Consider the following 13,564-nt stretch of genomic DNA (forward strand, 5'->3'; position numbering starts at 1 on the left):
AAAGATGTCGGCACGACATGTGTATAACACCGCCACTAAAAAGCGCCTCAGTATCTGATGCTGACGGCCACTGACCAACCATCGATATTTGAAGAGTTGGGAGTCAAGTCAACTCAAGTCGATTCTATTTATAAAGCCCATTATCACAAATCACAATTTGCCTCGGAGGGCTTTACAGCATACAACATCTCTCTGTTCTTAGACCCATCAAACCATTTATCAAAATTTTAGTCTTATTATTTACACTGAATGCTTCTATATGCTAAGTCATACTGTACTGTACTTTAACATATAGGTCTTCAAATTGTACATGTAGTACAAAGTATGCTTCCAGAAAAAAATATTCAGTATTTTGTTATATAGACAGAGGGGGTTAAAACAGATGTTTGTTTATCTATCTATCTATTCTTGCATTCAGTGACATCATGCTGTAAGGGGATTATCACCCAAACAGGACAGTACACCCAGTGGGACGAATCACTTCCTGTGTGTCACGGTGATGCACCACTACTCACACTGCATGACGAATTACACAGCACATCGCTGACCTGCCCACAACTGAGCTGACTACACATGCAGCAGCTTGCTCCATCCTGCTGACACACACACACACATACGCGCTTTCACACACACACGCACAGAGGTTCCTAATAAGGAATAAGGAGAGGGCTGGGTTAAGCATCACTAATGCCAGAGCGCTTCCTGTCCAATAAGCTTGTTTATATAACCCCTGCTTGGCCTACTATCCAGCCCCCTCCCCTCCCCTGCCTCTCTCATCAACACTGTGAGCTCTGACATGCCAGACAGCGGTGGCAAAGCAGACTTATTTGTTTTAGTCGACATTACTCATATTAGGTTAATGTGCTTCTTTTCTGCGCACACGTATCCTGTCCAAAACAATTTCACTCAAATATGAGGGAAATGAGTCGCATCACAGAGCCAAAACCACATGCACAAAAAGAGGATGTGATTATGAGTCTGTGCCACTGACGGGTGCAGTGTTACAAGTAAGCGGAATAAATAATTTAATTTAAATCAGAACTCCCAAAAGTGTTCAGTTAAAAGAAGTTTCATGTCCTCAGAAACTATTTGTGGTTTTACACATCCAGTGTGTATGTCAGCGTTTTTCAGTGGTGAAAGAAATTTTTAGATTTTTTAATTAAGTTAAAGGTCCAGTGTGTGGGGAAAAAGGTATATAATATTCAGATATTCCAGAGTTGCCACAGACAGGCTGAGATTGTTTTTCTAAGCGTCTGACAACATGGTGGAGAAGGCCCAACAGAGAAATAAAACCTTTTTTGTCACCTGTCACTGATCTGCTCTGTTTGTTAGTGTGCGTTACCAGGTGTCGCTCAAGGAGAAGTCTTGTTCTGAAATCTCGCAGACTTTTACAACCAGACAAAATCAGCTAAATATTCAGCCATGACACTAGAAATATTTTAGACAACTAAGGTATGCTCTCTGTACTCCAACACAACAAACTCTTCCCAGCACACCTCTCTCCAACTCTCACACGCTTCCACTGTTGTTTTTCCTGCAACAAGACACTTCTCACGATATTTCAGAACAAGACTTCTCCTCAAGTGAGACTTCATCATAACAACAAACAAACCAGCAAGTGTTAAAAAAAATGTTTCATTCCTCTGTAAGGTTCTATCAATAATGTGTTCAGACACTTCCAATAACAATCTGAGCCTGTCAGTGGCAAAAACAGCAACTTTTAGTGGATAAAAAACTGAGAGTGACAATTACCCATAGGGGTTATTTACAGCCTTTCTTACTGCCGTGGCTGAAGCATTCTCTCTAAAAACTGGACCAATTTCAAAAAAACACTTAGACACAGAAACATGGGAAAAAGGGTCCAGGTTGAAAAATGCCTTAGTTTCCCTTCATGTAAAAGTACAGATGAATGTATAAGTAGTATTCAGTGTTTTTATTTCTGAGGTTGTTGGAAGAAGTACTGATTTTAAATTTACTATTGGGTTGTTTATTTTTTTATATTATTTATTTATTTTTATAGACATTTTTGGGGCTTTTTATCGCATTTATTTGATAGGACAGCTAGAGATATGAGAGAAAATGTGGATGAGAGAGAGTGGGGATGACATGTGGCAAAGGGCCACCCAAGGCGCCCCAAATATTAGGTGGTTTAATCGATAAAAATTCATTATATTTTAGAAATTGATCATATGTTTCTTTTTTAAAATCTCTAAGTAAGTCATAACTTTAACTGTCAGATAAATGTGGTGGAGTACGAGAATTCATTTTATTACAAAAGGGGGATTTAATTTTTGTACTTAGTCTACTGCATATTTACGTACACATTGCTTGTGACTAAATGCATTTTAATGTAAAGCACATGAAATTTACCTGCATTAAAATGTACAATGGTAAGTAACATTTCCTGAGCTCGCCTAAAGAAGATTTCTTCCAGTTGGGTTGTTTGATGTGCAGAGCTGAATGGACGCAGCTTCTCTCTGTGTCTCTCTCATACACGTGTCTTTCTAGAGAAATCTGACTAGATGACCTCCTGCTCTAAGCTCCTTACCCTCAATGTGCTCTGGGAATGGAGCCACGCTGGCTCGTCATCGGACTTTGCTGCTGCATGTCACACAGGAAGAGCTGGAGAGCAAGCGAGCACACACACACATCCACACATACATACACACAATAATCCATCCTGACCATAATATCATTGATCCCCTGCAAACACTGAAGTTCACACATGACATGCGTGCAATCACATTGTACTCACAGTGAAATAATTTACTGAGAGAAGATTTACTGACATCCTCAGTGTATTGACTCACACATTTTAACACAGACATTTTCTCAACATAAAGGTTTAATCTCTAACCATCTCAACGCCTGTCATGAGCTGTTGCCGGGCAAAAAGCCAGTGCACCTTAAGAGCCCTGCAACCGTACAAAAAAAGTGCTGTCCGTCGCTCAAACACTCCCAAAGTGCAAAAATTGACAGCTGTACGACTCAACACCTGTCAGTGATGACACAAAGCGATGATGAAATCTGAATTCACTCCTCACTATTGAGTAAACTATTGAGTGTCCATTAAAAAGGGAGTAGTGAAAAAGTGAGGGAGTGATTACCCAAAGTTTGCTCCTAACAACAGCAGCACAAGCTATCAAAACAGTTAGACAAACACAACATGTGTATACAAAGCTTGATGGAAATTTTACAGTAATATTATTCAGCTTCCAAGTAACAATACTGTGCATCAGTCTCAGGCCAACACAAACCCCCAGGAATAGCTCCGGGCTTCCAATTTGACATGGCAGCCAAACTGTGTAATGACAACTCCCGGCTCCATCATGTGATGTAATTGGGCCAAAAAAGACTTTTTCCAATGGACTTACATTGAGGAAGACATGTCTGTCAATCAATGGATACATTTTTTTGAACATTACAACTCTTGCAAAATAACTTTAACTATCTGCATTTCATGATGAAAACATCTGGAAAGTCTGGAAGAGCTGCATGAATAAATCACTTTGTCACAGTTCAAGTTAGCAGAGCGCTTAATCAGAAGTTAGCAGCTTTACCGGGCAAAGTCTCTTGTGTGCCAGCTCTAGGTACTTTTATTCAAAAATCATCTGCCTGATTCTGATCTGACCAGCCAACTGTATACATTACAGTAGCACAATTGTCTATGAACCACGACAGAGACAGTAAGGACAAACCGAGGCTGACTGCATGAGTCCTATGTGAGAAAAATGTGATTATATGAAACTCCAGCATTAATTTGGTACATAGCCTACTCTGAACAGCCCCCGCAATAACAACAAATATCATATCATACCCATCCAATAGTTTATTTCAGTTTAGGCCAAAGTGGTGGCTTAAAATCTTTACATGGAATTTTACAAATCTGTGCAATTCTTGTTTACAAAAAAATGCACATTTTTATATAAACTGCAGAGAAGCACTCTTTGAGACTACAGGATGTGGTCAAGAAACTATTGTCTTTTCTTCTCTTTACATAAACTCAAATTTTTTTTTTATGAAACTGCACAGCCCGAAGAAAAACATGAGGTTTAGTATCATTAAGTATGAATAAGGACTCTGTGTGTGTGTGTGTGTGTGTGTGTGTGTGTGTGTGTGTGCAGACTCACCGTGTGGCTAGTTTATGGTTGATGACTCCACTGTCTGTGATGACTTCACTCAGACGCAACTCTAGGTGCACTTTTCCCTGCAGATCACAAATAAACAAAAGGACACTTTTTATCCACACACGGTTGAATTTAAATATTCAAAGTTATGCAGAGTTCCTATGAACACATCAGCACCTTTTTAACATCTGGGTCCACCACACAACCAGGTGCCCAGTGACGGGTTTGTTTTTTGTATATGTGAAATAGAGTTGGCTTGTGATGCAAGAAGACTTTCTATGAAATCAGACAACAACGTGCATCTTAATCTATTCTAGATAATGTCAGCTTTTAAACTTTTTTTAGGGCTCAGGGACAATCCATCTGTCACTATAAATAATTTAATGGGTTCAACCATGGGTGTCATCATTTACTAAAGATGGACGACATGACAGCTCCCAAAAAGAGAAGCCAAAACATCTCAATCACCGTCTGGTGGCTGGCTGCAGTTTAGGTCATAAATCCTGCCTCCTTCATGTTAGCAGATTGGACATGGACCGAAATCAAAATATATGTCCAATTAATTTTTACTAAAGATGGTTTCTGTTGTTTTAGGGACTTCTCATCTCCCTGAGTGGTCGTTTTTTTCTGATAAGTTTGTTATTAATTACCTATTTGATGCTATAAAAAGGGAATTTAATGTCATGATTGACAGCAGCGTGTGTCAATTGGTGTGCTCATGATCAATAGTGCTGCTTGTAGTTGGTTAGATGCGTGTTTGGGCGGAAACTCAAAACCACAGTGAGTGAAGATGCATCATCCATCTTTATATGCAGACTATTGTCTAAACTCCAAAAAACATGCAAAATTTCATACTGAAAGCACATTATTGACTAGAGCTGCAACTGATGCTGATTATAGATCAGTGAGTTGAAAAAAAATTGATCGCCCACTATATTAATAATCGATTAATGGTTTCAGTCATTGTTCAAGCAAAAGTGTAAAATACCTGCTGGTTCTAGCTTTATAAATGTAAGAATTTGTTGCTTTTCTTTGTCATTTATGAGAGCAACTGAAGTCTTTTGGACTATTTGGTTGGACAAACAGAGCAATATCTAGACATGGGCTCTGGGAAATTGTGACCATTTTTCACAATTATTTTACATTTTATAGACTAATCAACTATTGATTAATCAAGACAGCAATCTGCAGATCTATCTATAATTAAAATAAGGATTAGTTGCAGTTCCATTACTTTGGAAATGTATGGTTTTCATTGGATTGTGTTGAGTCCAGCTGCTTCAAATTGCTGCTTTATGATCTCTCCCATTGCTGCCAAAAATCATATGAACTGTCTATACTGAATAATTGAGACTGAAAATGGTTGAAACTTTTTCTCAGGAGAGGCCGATCCACAGATGGTAAGCATGAGCGGAAAAAAAACACTTATAAACAATCATTCTTCTTTGATGAATCCCTGTACAAAACAAATAATACACAACCGTGAAAAGAGTGGCATTCCTCCCCCAACAGAGACACTGTATGTAAATAGCTGCGAGCCTGAACGTCATGGTGAAGTTATTTTCCCTCTGAAGTGATTGGATTAATGACATAATGACAGTGTAGTGGTGCAGCTGTCTAGAAAAGCTCCATTAATTAACAACATCAGTATGCAAACTCACAGGCGTTGCTCTTTCTGGCCGACTCAAGCAGGGGGAACAAACACACGCACTTACACATGTGCGCACAGGCCAAACAATGTGTCCTCTATTGAAAAGAGAAGAGAGACACTCTATCTTCCTACTTCATTTGATCCGTCTCCCTCGCTTTCTCTCTTTTCTCTCATTCTCTCACACATCCTTCCTCTCCCCGGCTCCTCGGATGAATGTGTCTCTGTTTCAGATCGCTGCTCCAGGGCGACACACACCCATCTGTCTGCAGATGTTACTGTTCACTGTGTCTCTCACTCTGTCTGTGTGTGTGTGTGTGTGTGTGTGTGTGTGTGTGTGTGTGTGTGTGTGTTACAATGTGCTGGGTGTGTGCGTGCAAGCGTGTGTGTAACCATGCGTGTGGGTGAGTAAGACTGCTGAATACTGAAAAGCACTAGAAAATGTTGCACATGTGTCTAATAAGCATGCAGGACATGAGGGAAAATGACACAGCTCCAAACATCATAGAAGAAAAATAAAAATAACAATAGTTTTCTATGTCTTTAGGGCCAGCAGCAGGTCAACTATCCATGTGTGCCAAATCACTTTAACTTTTCAGCTTGTTTACAACTTGCTGACAATACACAATGAGAAGTGCTTACATTGCAGCTGTCAATCAGACACAGAAACTAAATTCACTTTCAAATGCCTCCATGAAAAGCAGCAGACTGGAAACGTGTCCGTCAACACATTCCAGCATCTATTTGTTCATGCATGGTTTCTACAGGCATGAGACACATAAATTTGATGCATTTTAAGACCTTTTTTTTTTTAGATAATTTTAAACCAAATTTAAAGGTGCAGTGTGTAGGATTTAGGAGTATCTACTGGTGAGGATTGCAGATTAAACCATAAACTCCCAGTTAGAATTCCTTTAGTGTTCATTGTTAAGGACCAAGTGATCAAAACAAACACTAAATAAAGTTTGGCTTGCCGCAGACAGGCTGCCAGCACATCACCTGCTAATATGTGCACACCTTTCTCTTATACTTTAGGATCCAGACGTTCACAAGGGTTTTAGTGGAAGCTGAATCATCTGCAGAGGTCCTTTAAAAAATAAACTGACCCAGTGATTTAAACCAGTAAAAACACTGAATAACACAGTTCCACTTTAAAATATGTGTTTATTCGATGCTGTTTGACTCATTGCAGAGGAGCTGCATTCTGTGGTGGCTAACATGAACACGCAAATGGTCCTGACAAGAACGAGTGTTTGGTTTGTTCCGGGATACTTTAGTAAGATGGTGCAACATGGCAGACTCCGAGGACAAGGACCCCCTCCCTTTGTAGATATAAACGTCTCATTCTAAGGTTACAAAAACACAATGATTATTATTTTCAGGTGCTTATACACTAAAGACAACACTCTTATCTTATTATATTTAATTAATCTGCAAATATATCTTCCTAAATCCTACACACTGAACTATTTTTGGACAAATCATCTTTTTATTATTTAAGCATTCATTACAGGTAAGTATAAAGCTATATTATATATATGGTATTACATTTTGTTAATAGGTAAGTGCAAGTATAAAAAGTAAAAAGTAAAATGACAGTATGAGGACCAGTGGCAGACTTAAAGATTTGCAACATCAGAAATGTGGACTTTCACGCATGAATGCTTGATTCATTTGACAAAAGGAAATGTGAACAAGAATAACTAAAATTAGGCAAAATTTTTGGCAATTAAGACTTCACAACTTCAAATTTAGGACTATACTACTATTTATACAAATGAATTTATGACAGAATAAAATGCAAACACTGACATTAAACAATGAGATCAAAGTTAACATGTCAGTCATTACTGTCTTTCAACATTTGGTCTGATCTGCTTTTATGTCCATCCAATAAGAGCCAGGAACATATTTCTGTAACAGTCAGTGATATCAGTGATATCCTGTTATTAGTCTCAACAGCACATTTAAATCACAGCCTGGGACCCAAACACACATTTCACTTCTCTTTCACAGCCAGCTGATACTCATTCATAAAAGGTAAGACTGTGTGAAATATAGTGACTCTGATAAAAGCTGTGTGTGTCTCTTTCACCAACTGAGCTGTGACGGAGGGGAACAAATGGGATCAGCGGTACACATGGAGAGCCAGGTGACTTTGACCCTCCAGGCTCAGATGTTTCAGGTGCACACATGCTGTGTTTGTTTGGGTTCTGCCCTACTTCAAACATTAACATGCAGACAACACTATCACACATCAGTGCGTATACTGTATGCAGGCTAAGTGTTTGAGGCTGAGTGTTGTTTGAAACCAAAATAATACTTATTCATACTTTTATTTAAGGAATATAAACATGTTTTCTACAAAATCCTTTTTTAAACAATAGAAGCCAAACATCTCCTGCAGCTACATCTTCTTCTCCCCTGCTGACATGAGCCCATACCAGACAAAGTTAGGTTGTGGTAGCAAACCCATGAGTGCATTGAGGTTAGGAAGGTTCTGCCTTCTGCTTAGAAGTGGTGAATTTACAGCTCATAGCAACTTAACACTACAACATGTCTGGCTTTTGTTTAAAATCTGGTGTCAGCAAAACATGTTGCACATTTCTGATCCATCCTCAGCATTGTTAGCATGAATTAGCTCAAAGGGCTAACTTTGCCTTGTTTACTATAAATGTCCTAACAAACTGTGTTCAAATTCTCAACAGCTATATGGAAAAAAGAGTGAAATAGTTAAATATTCCTATTGAACAGCTACATCCGAACTGAGTGACATAAGGAAGAAGAAGAATACTATATATATTTATATACTTCTTACATAGTTTATAATAATGTTAATAATATGGCTATAGCCATATCTAAAACTTTTAATGTGAAAATCATGGAAAAAGTGTTTTACTCATGGCAGCTTCACATCGTTTAGGGTTAAAGGCAAAGTGGAACACCTGATAAGTTTTTGTCCTGGTGAAATTAGTAGTTCTGAGCTTGCATTAAGGTTCCCATGATATAAAAAAATACATTTTCATGGTTTTAATCCTGTGTCCTTTTGTTAATTGATTTTGTTGATTGATTTTACATCAAAACTAATGAGTCTTTCTCTTTCTGTAAAACCAGGTTAAACAGTTTCAGCTGATTGATGACTCATCCTGCACTCCGGCGTTTAACAAGGTTCATCCAATTAAATCAGACTTTGAGAGACCAGCTCACCACAATGGTCATATAAAATTGCACTTCACTGTTTATGGGTTGTAGTGACTGTCAGAGCAGTATGGAGAAAGATAAGGAAATATGTGTTTTGGTATCAGTGGGAAAAATCTTTTTTTTTTATTTCTAAAACAATGTGGCGGAGGTTCAAGTCTGATATCTCCCTCGTTCTCCTCCTGACCTAACGGCTTGGGAGCCAACGGCTCAGCAATGGACATGTTTGGGGATTTTATGAACATAATTTAAAAAAAAATTGTCAAAAAAAAAAAATTTATATATATATATATATATATATATATATATATATATATATATATATATATTAAAAAAACACTTTTTCAAAAGATCCTTTTAATTCCAAAAGAATACAGGCTTGGTAATCAGTTTTTTTGAGACTATTTCAGGCTTGTTGCTTTTAATTGACAGGATGGTTATAGCGCGACATAGGTAGAGAGAGGGGAAGACGTGCAGCAAAGGGACGAGGTTGAAATTGAACCTCATAACTTTTCCAGAATTTCATGACTTTGGGAGACCTTTTAATAACACCTATGTGTTTTTTAATCGTGCAGGAAAATACCTGACTCATTGTGTTCTCAGGACCTCTTTATGCTCTCTGTCCTAAATGCTCAGACAGATATTGGGAGACGGGCTTTTGGATATTCTGCACCAAAAGCAACTTAGTGTTTTCACTGCCGACTATCTTGGCCTGTTCTCCCTTGAAAAAGAGGTTTTTAATCCCAACAGGACCAACGTGGTCAAATAAAGCTTAAATAAATAAAATAAACAATTGAAAATTCCCTACGTTACATGTCAACTCAAGCAGTTATTAAAAAGCTTAAAAGAGAAAGCATTCAACACCAGCAAACTTACAAAAACACATCCAGCTCTGTAAGTGTCGTGTTGTTTCTGTGAAGAAGCTGAAACAACTGAAAGATCTACAAGAGATGAAGAAAAGACCAAGAGAGAGCTTTGTTTTTAAAATGTCTGTGTGTGTGTGTGTGTGTGTGTGTGTGTGTGTGTGTGTGTGTGTGTGTGTGTGTGTGTGTGTGTGTGTGTGTGTGTGTGTGTGTGTGTGTGTGTGTGTTTCCTCTCTGCACTGACCTGCACTTCTGAGTCAGCACTGACAGGTTGCAGCTGGAACCAGGTGTCTTTGCCGTGATATTTCTGCAGGTCCTCTTTCTTCACTGCAACCTTGCCTACACACACACACACGCATGAACACAGAAACACAGAGAGACAAATGAGCTCAAACCATAACTCACTTTTCTAAAAAAAAAAAAAGAGCTACATGTTCAGATACGACAAACACCCACACACACGCTCACATGCTGTCAATCCACACACATATCTGTTTTTTTTAAATGCTTTTAGGCACCTGGTAGAGAAACACTCGCACAAAGTGTTCTGTCAGTGGCCTGGAAACGACCTCATCATTTCTACTCCGAAACTAACAACCTAGTTTTCTGTTTACAGCACCTACACACACCCAAACACACATGCACACAAACATGTACAGGAGCTGGTGATGATACAAATCACACCCTGAGAAAGATTTTTCAGTTTGTGGTCGGAAGTTACATACACATAATAATACAAACCCACCAACATGCACTGACACACCCAATGACAAAAACATCCACCCACACACAAACAGACACACACACCTTTGCAGTGCTAAAAGTGAACTGTATAAGGGCCATTCTGTCAAGTGACCTTGCTGAGATAATTCAGCATTTTGTGTGTGAAGCTTTCTTGCTGAGAGTTAGAGGAAAAGATCAATGTCCCTCTCATGTTTAGTATGAAGCTACAGCCAGCAGCCGGTTAGCTGAGTTTAGCATAAAGACTAGAAACAGGTGGTAACAGCCAGCCTGGCTCTGTCTGACGGCAACAAAATCTGTGTGCCAGGGTGTGCCAGGGTCTTTCTGTGTGTGTGTGTGTGTGTGTGTGTGTGCGCGCGCATGCATGTGCATGTGTTCTGACTGACACAAGTTACAGTGGGAAGAGTCGTGGAGTTAGGACCATGTGTGCAGGTGTAAAAAAAAATTTGGGGGGGGATTTTTCGAAAAGAAAAGAATGGGTAGGAAGTTAGCCTGTGCAGTGACATTTTAATTAATTTAATTTTGATTTAATTTCAGTTTTAATGTTTTAATTTTTAATTTTTTGACATTTTTTCCATGATTTGGTTTTGCTTACTGACAACAGTCACACAGTCATTGTTAGTTAAATACTTTTACAGAGTGAACTATTTTTTTTCAGGTCTTTTTGCAACATAAAAACAAATACACAAACCAAAAAAACTGAACATGGGGTGTTTTGCATTTGAGATTAAAAAAAAAAAAAAAAGAGTTGAATAAACATTTTCAATGTTTATTCAAATTTTCAGCTTCCGATATTATTAATAATATCATACCAGTTCGCTGTGGATGGGGCTTCTGGCTGACACCAATTTCCTGTAATTGCTCTCGAGGTTGATTTTATTTTGCTATAGTCTATTATTAATATTTTATTTAGAATCTGAGTTACTTTTGTTGTCTAAAAACTAAAGAACCCACAGATAATTCTGTTTAGTTTTTACTGAACATTTAAAGGCAAAATGTATTGTTTAAGTTGATGTGAAAGTATAACACTTACTTTATTGCAATTGTATGTTCTTGAAATTAGTAGTAAAATATTTCTCAGTATTTTGTCATATCATCAAGAATATTGCAAAAATATCTTGAAATATCAAGTTTTAAAATCTTGCATGTAATTATGCCAGTGCTTAACCTGATCCTCAGGTTTGATTGGCTAATTTAAATAATCCGTAATATGTATTAAACAAAAGCACACCTGTGACCACAGCTCATTTAATTATTTAACTGTTAAATATTTCAAGATATAAAATATTTATACGATTTAAAGATGTTATAGATATAAATGTTTAATGACATTAAACATTAACGTTAATATTTGACTGCGCTATTACTTAGCAGACACACCGTTTTTTTCTTTGCTTGAATAACTTTAGAGTTGCCAATATCAGTTTATTATTTATTTTCAATTTAAATAAAAGATTCAAAATTACAAGTTAATGGGATTTCTTTAAATACAGAAATACCTCAAGTTCTTACATTTATTATGTATATTTTTAACATTTTTTTCTCATAAAATATTCAAATGATCCATCAGTTATTTAAAATGCTGCCTTATCGGGGCGCCCAGTATTTCACTGATATTTATTTTAACGCACATTTTCATGTTTTTTGACCGTTACTTTAAACTTGAGTTTTAATTGTTGAGTTGTTTAAAAAAAACTCTGCTTTTACAGTTTATATTACGTTTCATAACTCAACAGAGTGGTTTCATAAAAAAGAAAAGCCCCCTGACGTGTTGCTTTGCTTGCTATAAAATCACTGCAAAGCCTGTAACATGAGGATTATTTCTCCTTCCAAACACTCATCATGGAGAAAGTCTCATTCATTTTCCAAGCTGCGTTTCAGATACATGCGGGAGCTTACAACAGATTGAGAAGCGCTCACTTACCGATACTGGAGTCCCTCCTGAAGACGTCCCTGTCGAAGATGTAGAAGGAGAGATGTCTGAAGCTACGTGGGATCTCGCAGTAAAAATCCTCCCCGTAGAACGGACTGAGAGGAGACACGAGGCAAACTGTGATTAGAGGGTCTTCTTGTCTGATAGAGCATGTTTCACCACAAACACAAATGTAGTTTTAAATATTTAGTTGTTGTGCAGTAAGACAAAATCTCCTGAACAAATGGTGGATTGTGTCAAAAACTAAATTGATAAAATAAAGTAATAATAATAATATAACAATAAAATAAAAAACCTTTTTTTGTGTGATAATAATATTGCCTCTTGTTCTCATGCTCTCACTCGCTCTTTAAAATATCCATTAACCGACAGACTGATTGATTGATTGGTTAATCTGTAAACTATTCCTGCCTCTGGCCATGTGTGTCTTGGTTGGTAAAACTAACAGTCCAGCTGCACGTGTACTTAAACCTTCATGCAAACTTCTCAAACAAAATTCTACGATCATTCTTGCATAAAAATGATTAAAGTTGTCGCTTTGACAGACATAAAATGAAGCTCACATGCATTTAAATTTTGTCATCAGTTACGTGGACTCTACAGCTTGTTTGCCTATGACAATAGCAGGCCTGTTTGTCACCACTGCCTGGAAGGTACATCGACTGCCACGCTCTGCCTCACCTAAACGACAACCATGGATAAATGACAATAATGAGGATCTCGTGAAGTGAGCCCTCAGGGCCGCTGCTAACAATTACTGGCTTCTTCTTTAAATCAGCAGACATAAAGAGGCACAGAGGGGTGGGTGGATGGACAGGAACCCAGAGGCATGACTGCATTCATAAAAAAGCCCACAAATACAGGATCCTTAAATAAATCTAATTCAATTTGGTGAACTCTGCGTGCAGGAAGGAGCTCGCTTGTTTCCTCATCAGTCAGATGAAAAATGTGAAAGCTCTAGGCTGTGGAATAAAAGTGGAAGCTGTATCAGAGCATTCATATAACAGCCAACCACTATTTCCTATTTAAATATATAGTGGAATAATGGCATCCC

The 13,564-nt window shown here is 37.8% G+C and overlaps 1 protein-coding gene across 2 annotated transcripts in view; it reads right to left on the bottom strand.

The window, feature by feature from the left end:
- Positions 1-13,564, bottom strand: part of rasa3 (RAS p21 protein activator 3) — a 59,788-nt gene that overhangs the window by 26,327 nt on the left and 19,897 nt on the right. For both annotated transcript variants that reach the window (XM_088075983.1, XM_042492609.2), the window contains exons 3-5: positions 12,502-12,605; positions 10,081-10,175; positions 4,131-4,207 (exon numbers count right to left, since the gene is read on the bottom strand). In XM_088075983.1, coding sequence (XP_087932109.1) covers positions 4,131-4,207; positions 10,081-10,175; positions 12,502-12,605 — 276 coding nt within the window. The remainder of the gene's footprint in view (positions 1-4,130; positions 4,208-10,080; positions 10,176-12,501; positions 12,606-13,564) is intronic.

This window comes from Plectropomus leopardus, chromosome 1, assembly GCF_026936395.1.
Source record: "Plectropomus leopardus strain MGB_pleo_1.0 chromosome 1, ASM2693639v1, whole genome shotgun sequence".
In the NCBI taxonomy this organism is placed as follows: Eukaryota; Metazoa; Chordata; class Actinopteri; order Perciformes; family Serranidae; genus Plectropomus; species Plectropomus leopardus.